Genomic DNA, 7268 nt, shown 5'->3' with positions numbered 1-7268 from the left:
AGTTTTGTGTCTTTCTAATTTGACCAATTTCATCTACGTTATCAAATTTGTCAGCATAGAGTTGCTCGTAGTTTTCCTTTATTATTGTTTTAATATCCATGGACCATAAGATTTTAATTTAGTTTAAATCTATATACAGTCATGTGCCGCATAACAACCTTTCTGTCAACAAATGAACCATATATATGGTAGTGATACAATAAGAATAGCACCATATAGCCCATGTCAGTATAGGCTATATTACCTAGGTTTGTATAAACATACCCTACGATGTTTGCACAATGGCGAAATCACCTAAGGATGCATTTCTCAGAACATACTCCCAATGTATACATTAAGAGCCGCATGGCTGTATACATACTCTGTTTTTAATCTCCTTTTTGTGTGTTGCTATATGCTAGATAATTTTCCATGTCAGTTATTTTACTTTCCCTTATTCCTCATGGGTACATAATAGTATGCCTGGTGAGTGGGCTCAGACTTCAGAAGCCAGTCATCACACATCCATCTGCTACTGGGGAAATTCTAGCCAGAAAGTGAACAGGTGCCAAAGTGAGAGGCTGCCCACGTTGCTGGGGCAATGGTTAGAGGTGAACACAGCTGGATACTGATACAGCAGGATCCGGAATCACCCTCTGTAAATTAACTAATCCATGAAAATTTCTCTTGTGATATGAGAGCCTGGGGAAGAGGGGCATGGAGAAAACACTCTGGAAAAAGTAACTGGCCCTCAGGAAACAGAATTTGACAGACCATCCTTGCACCGTGCCCTGAGTTTTCCGTTACTCATTCACAGAAGTCAAAGGAGGCCAGGGCTGACCCAAGAGAGGATGCAGGGCCATCTCTTCAGAGCAACAAGGACTCCACTTCTCTGAGTCTCTGTGAGAGGATTATAGGGTGAGAAAGAAGGCATTTCCGTTCTTATTTTGCCTTCACACTTCAAAAAATCAACATCTGAGATTTGTATCTGAGTCTTTGGATCCTTAATTTGACCACCTCTAGTCTTTCCATATTCGCATGTTGGGAAGATCATTAGGATTTACATCCATGTACATAGGTCTCCCTGCATTTTGTACTGTTTCTTCAGGATATGTCTCTAGGAGTACATTTCCAGTCCAGGAGTGTATGCATTTTAATTGCTCTTGACACATGTCATCAGGCAAGTTTCTTGGTCATGAAGGCCATTGTAAGTATAAATCAAATATCTTATTCTCTTGTCAATGTTCTTTTGCCCTAATTGGAAAGCAATGTTTCTCTGGGCTTTATGGTGACCATTGGGGCAGGAGCGGGAGAAATAGTCCTAGAGACCAAGTCTGAGAGACTAAGTTGCTACTGTCTGGAACAGTCAGGAAACAGACTTTACAATGATGATGGACCAGAACCCTCCCACTCCACTTGCCAAACATTTAGATGGAATCTGATCTGGGAGGATTCCTGAAAATCAGGATCCAAACCGGTGTTTGTCGAAGCTGTCTAAAGGAGGAGAGTGAGGCACATAGGGATTGGGAACATCCTTCTGTCATGAAATGGAATTTCTCGGATGAAAAAGCTCAAGAACCACTGGCGACAAATCAAGGCAACAAGAAACCATGCATTATATTATAAATCTGCTTTATTCAGCAATTACAAGTGAGGGAAGAGCAGAGGAACATCACAGGGATACAGACCCTATACATCATGGAACCAGTAGCTTGTGCTTTCATGACACTGTAAGGAGGAACCCAACACTTGGAAGCTGGGGCATCCCTGGGCCAGTGGAAGCAACGGGCAGTTGCCCTGCTCTGGAGTAGGAGCCAGGCAGTGACCTTCTGGTGGTGAGCAGTGGAAGCTCAGGCGGAGCAGATATAGGCAGAGAGGAGAAATGAGGACACTCAGAAACCTCAGCTCTAACTCGAGGAGTAAGAGAAGTAGGAAGCAGGAGAGAAGAAGTAATCTGAGCAGAGGACAGTGCAGCTGGAGAAGGGGCCTGAAACAACGTGGGACCGAGAGCCGGTGCCAGGACTTCAGTGCTTGTAGCTCTTCTTGCTGGAGGATGAGGTGGTGGTGTATTTGATGGTGGAACTGCCGCCCCCAGTGGAAATCAAGCCACCTCCAGTGGAAATCAAGCCACCCCCAATGCCTCTGCCACTGCCGGAACTGAAGCCACCTCCAATGCTGTGACCGCTGCCGTAGGAGTAGCCGCTGCCTCCACCCAGGCCTAAGCCACCGCCAACACCACTGGCGCCACCATAGCCGCTGGAGACGGTGGACTGCACCACGGCTGTGGAGAGGAGGGGACAAGGACACACAAGACTCGGTGACCTCATTCTGCCAGCCTGAGTCCAGTCAGAAGAGTACCAGGGCAAGGGAGGGAGGCAAGCAAAGATACTTACAGATGTTGACTTGTCCAACGCCTTCCCCACTCAGCCTAGGAAGAAGGAAACACAGAGATCATGAGATCCCAGAGAGCCTCTGCTGGACCAGTGTGGGAAGCCTCGGTGTTGAGCATAGTCCCTGGGGAAAGTGCCTTTAAATGGTTCCCTGAGAGCAACAATTATGGCCACCACCAGAGCTCCTTAAACTTGTGCTCACTGCCTGCACCTCATGGAGATGGACCCAGATGATTGAGGAGGTTGAGTGAGTTACCCACCTGCACTCCTCGCCTTCCAGTAGCTTCCTGTAGGTGGCGATCTCCACGTCCAGGGCCAGCTTGACATTCATCAGCTCCTGGTACTCCTTCAGCAGCCGGGCCATGTCCTGCTTAGCCTTCTGCAGGGCGTCCTCCAGATCAGCCAGCTTATTCTTGGCATCCTTGAGGGCCAGCTCCCCACGCTGCTCAGCATCAGCAATGGCGGCCTGCAGGTTGGCGCACTAGAGGGGGAAGATAGGCAAAATGAACCCACAATCTAGGCTCCCAGGTGAGACTAACCATGGTTTTTCTTTTCCATTAAGGCAGAATTCTAGAGCCCAGAGTTCATGGCTCTCTTTGTCCAGTCTTGTGCATTCTGCACACCTTATCTAGTCTGGGAGCCACTCGAGAAAACCTATGCCTCTGTGTGTTAACCAGCCTGCAGGGGGATGTGAGTGGTGACTGGTGGAAGATACTACAGTAAACATAAGACCAGGGGATGTAGGGAGAAATGGACCCACTGGCTTTTTGAATGTGACAGTTGGATAATTTCATATGGATGCCAGACTCACTTCAACAAATTTACAAACATCCTCAGTGAAGTGATGAGTTTCACATCAAACTGTCAAGACCATGCCTTCCTTCCACCTCATATTTTAGGGCAACACTGATCTCCATCCGGTGTCTTTACTCCACTTTCTTTTTCACTTTGATTCTTGAGCAGATCTGCAACAATCTTCCCCCACTCTGGTCTGCCCTTTTCTTTCCCTACTTGCTTCTCGTATTCTCAAATCAACCATTCTTATTACATAATCTCCTTTCAATGCCTCCAGACTATGTCTTTACATCTCTGATCAGTCAGGATTGGTCTTGTCACGTGACTGTATGATTCTCTAATGTTTGGATCAGTCTCTCCTAACCTGTGGGAAATCTCTAATGAGGAACTACATGCCCTCCTCTCCCTGCTGTTCTCTCAGTGTCCAGGAATTTCTCAAATGATGGGGATGGCTGCCTGGTGGTCTCGGAAGGAAACGATGCAAATCTTCTCCACAGTCACCCACCGTACCTGCTTCTTGACATGGTCGATCTCAGATCTCAGCCTCTGGATCACGCGGTTGATCTCAGAAATCTCTTGCTTGGTGTTGCGCAGGTCGTCCCCGTGTCTGCCCGCTGTGATCTGCAGCTCCTCGTACTGTAGTCCAGAGGGAGAGAAGGCGGTGCATATGGGCTTTCACATGCTAAAGGTGACGTTCACTTCTGAATCAGACATTTAACAGACTTGAACCTAATGGCTTCCCCACAAGGGATTTTAGGAGAAGTTGATGTTACAAGGTCATCGGATACTGTACACAGGTCTCACACCATCCTTGTTGGGGAACCACTGCCTGTCTAGTTCTCTTGGGGACCAGCAATGTTCTTTACTATGTTTCTGAGAGCCCGCATCAGGGTGAAGCTAAAGCAGAGATCACTAGGTCTTTATCTATGGTGGCTGTTCTCGTGAATTGGATTTGCCTTACCAGACTTGGACATCAATTCTGTAAATGTCTACTCTATGAGTGTAGGGTAGACATCCTGTGAGAGGACTCCAGCTTCCTAGAAGTAGATTTCCCCTGTGAAGTCTTTCCCTTATTGGTCTTCAGAGAGGGGGCACCGGGATTCCGCAGCAGCTGCCAGCTCACTGCTCACCTTGCTCTGGTACCAGGACTCAGCCTCAGCCCGGCTCCTCTGAGCGATCTCCTCATATTGGGCTTTGACTTCGGCAATGATGCTGTCCAGGTCCAGGTCACGGTTGTTGTCCATGGAGAGGACCACAGAAGTGTCTGAGATGTGGGTTTGCATCTGAGCCAGTTCCTGTGGAACACAAGATCGTCAGATCATCTTTTCCTGTGACATTTCAGAGGCAGCCAACCCCAAGGTCTTCCACCCTTTGCAAAGTCCCATTAGAGAAAATAAAAGGGGGAGGAGATGCTTACTGCGTCATAGAAGGCTCTGAGGAAGTTGATCTCATCTGTGAGACTGTCTACCTTGGCTTGTAGTTCCACCTTATTCATGTAGGCAGCATCCACATCCTGCAGAATAAGCCAACAATTGGAGTCAACTGGATTCTCCCACCCAGTCTGCCCACCTTTTATCCTCCCTACCCATTCTGCTCTCTGATGTGGGAAGGAACCCCATGTCCTGTCCTTCTGCAAAGAAACATGAGCCCCTGATCTTAATCAGCTCACCTTCTTCAGAGTCACAAATTCATTCTCTGCTGTTGTGCGCTTGTTGATTTCATCTTCATATCTAGAATAGAAAGGGATAAAGCATAATCGACCAGTGGTGAAGATGATACAGAAAAGGCAGCCTAGGATCCGAACTTTCCGTAAAATGGATTCATCCCAACTGAGCTTTCCTGCCAGTGAACCTAACAGATGACTTTTGTTGCCCCTAAATTATTTGCTTCTTTACCCTCCCCATCCATCTGTGCAGCCCTCTTGTCCTTGGGGTTTGTTTTGAGGCAATAATTGTGTTTTTCATGTCCATGGACATGTTTCGCTAGGATTCATGCCCACACCTGGACCTGGTCACCCTATAGTCTTGAAGTGTGTGCTTCACCAAGCCGAGACCATTTCCCCCCTTGAACTCACTTGTTCTTGTAGTCCTCCACCAGGTCTTGCATGCCCCTGAGCTCCGAGTCCAGGCGGCTTCTCTCCCCGAGGATACTGTCCAGCTGTCTCCGGAGGTTGCTGATGTACTGCTCGAACAAAGGCTCCAGGTTCTGCCTCACGGTCTTGGTGCCCTGCTCCTGGAGCAGGGTCCACTTGGTGTCCAGGACCTTGTTCTGCTGCTCCAGGAAGCGCACCTGGAGGAAGACAGGATGGTTATTTGTCAGACAAAGGAAGGAAGAAAGACATGTGAGCTGTCAGGTCCCCAAGCAGGCCTGGTGGTCACCATGATGCTGGGCTACTACGGAGCATGTACAGGGGCTCAGGCTGACAGGTCTGCTCCCCTAAATCGTTTTCCTTGCACCCCACAGACCTCGCTGATGAAACCCCCCCCATGGACCTACGAGGTGTTCTCACCCTCTAAAGTATGGAGCCTATCTGTGCCTTTCTACGTTACTTCTCTTTCTCTTGAAAAGTGCAATCACAAACCTAATTAAAAATAGTATTTCTCTGATATATTTCCCAAAGTTTTTATTTAGTTAGGATCTAGTTAATGAGATGGTAAATGTTCAGAATCCAATGATGTAATTCCAAACTAATTAATGGTTAGATTCCAGTCTAACTTCCCATTTAAGCATGAGAGTCCTCTAAAACATCCTCGTTTAATGGTCATTCTCTGTTTCTAGAATAAATTTAGTATTTCTATGGATATGTAAATGTTTCTGAGTCTTTTTTTTAATCCAGCCATGATATCCTTCTTTTCTTTTTTCTTTCCCTTTTTCCCCGCTCTCAGAGCTCCAGAACAGTTTCCACCGAAATTTTATTTTCAATCTCTTAGATTCCTCACAAGGTAAAGCTAACCTACTTTATCTCTCATTCCCTTATATATAGTTCAGAGTTATCAGAAGCTGAGAATTCTTCTTCCTAGGCAGGAATGAGGGACATTGGAGGATTCAGTAGCTCTAAATGATGCCCATCACCTGCTGCCTGTGGTCCACATGAGCCCACCTGGCGTCCCAGGCGACAGCTAGCCGGGATCCCCTTCTCCCTCCCCCCTAGTCTCCCCCTGGTAGGACATTCGTGGTTCTCCAGTTTGGGGACTCTGAAATCCCCTGGAGGCTGGTCCTCCCTGCTCACCTTGTCGATGAAGGAGGCGAACTTGTTGTTGAGGGTCTTGATCTGCTCCCGCTCCTCGGTCCTCACCCGCTGGATGGTGGGGTCGATTTCCAGGTTCAGAGGAGTGAGGAGAGTCTGGTTGACAGTGACCTCTTGGATGCCTCCAGGGGGGCACACAGGGAAGCCAGAGCCCCCATAGCCACCAACAAAGCCAGCTCCACCACCGAGCCCAAAGCCACTACCAGCTGCACCGCCAAAACCAAATCCACTCCCGGCTCCACCGCCAAAGCCAAAGCCACCTCCAATTCTGCCACCATATCCGCCACCGATGCCATAGCTGCCCCCTCCGATGGAGATCCTCTTGGAGCCCCCCACGCCATAGAGGCTGCGGCTGCCGAAGCCACCTCCACACACTCCACCGAGGCCACCACTGCCCCTGGAGCGGGACACGGAGATGCTGCTGAAGCCAGAGCGGGAGGCCCCAGGGACTCTGGCTGAGCCGGCACTGAAGCCTCGGTGGCTGATGGTTTGGGTCCTCCTGGTGGATTTGCTAGACATGGTTCCTGAAGATGAGAAGGTTTTAGAAAGTGCAAGAGGCTGGAGGGTAGAGTTGAGAGGAGCAGATCTGTGAGATGAGCTGCTCGGCAGCCCTTTATATATGGTGAGAATGGGCTGGGCTCCCTCCTGGAAGGTGAGCTTGCAGATTGGGATGGGTTGGGCTTTACAAATAGTGAGATCACCCCAGCCTCTAGATAGGTATGAAACATGAAGATTGCTTCTTTGGCTTCCTGTAGTCATGGAGAAATTCTCTTGCCTTCCAGCCTTGACTTGATCCCAACACAATGAGGCTAGATATGAATACACTGAAGTCAGGAGTTAGTCATGTTCTCAAACAA

The 7268-nt window shown here is 48.5% G+C and overlaps 1 protein-coding gene across 1 annotated transcript; it reads right to left on the bottom strand.

Annotated features, from left to right (window-relative positions):
* Window positions 1-2001: 2001 nt before the first annotated feature.
* Window positions 2002-6930, bottom strand: LOC131415718 (keratin, type II cytoskeletal 6A). Its single transcript, XM_058557535.1, has 9 exons — window positions 6394-6930; window positions 5239-5453; window positions 4834-4894; window positions 4582-4677; window positions 4295-4459; window positions 3675-3800; window positions 2630-2850; window positions 2373-2407; window positions 2002-2260 (listed from the first exon to the last, which is right to left on the bottom strand). Exons 1-9 carry the CDS (start codon window positions 6928-6930, stop codon window positions 2004-2006), a joined length of 1713 nt encoding a protein of 570 aa, XP_058413518.1. The 3' UTR covers window positions 2002-2003.
* Between the last annotated feature and the right edge of the window lie 338 nt (window positions 6931-7268).

Source organism: Diceros bicornis, chromosome 17 (assembly GCF_020826845.1).
Source record: "Diceros bicornis minor isolate mBicDic1 chromosome 17, mDicBic1.mat.cur, whole genome shotgun sequence".
NCBI lineage: Eukaryota > Metazoa > Chordata > Mammalia > Perissodactyla > Rhinocerotidae > Diceros > Diceros bicornis.
The sequence above is the reverse complement of the archived record's forward strand: the minus strand, read 5'-3'. Positions and strand labels throughout refer to the sequence as shown.

Bases quoted from the DNA above. Each gene is read 5' to 3' on its own strand.
- LOC131415718 (XM_058557535.1), bottom strand. From the start codon at position 6,930: ATGTCTAGCAAATCCACCAGGAGGACCCAAACCATCAGCCACCGAGGC. The intron at 2,851-3,674 runs GTACGGTGGGTG...TTCCCCCTCTAG, and splicing joins TCGACCATGTCAAGAAGCAG to TGCGCCAACCTGCAGGCCGC. The intron at 2,261-2,372 runs GTAAGTATCTTT...TCCTCTCCACAG, and splicing joins CGTTGGACAAGTCAACATCT to CCGTGGTGCAGTCCACCGTC.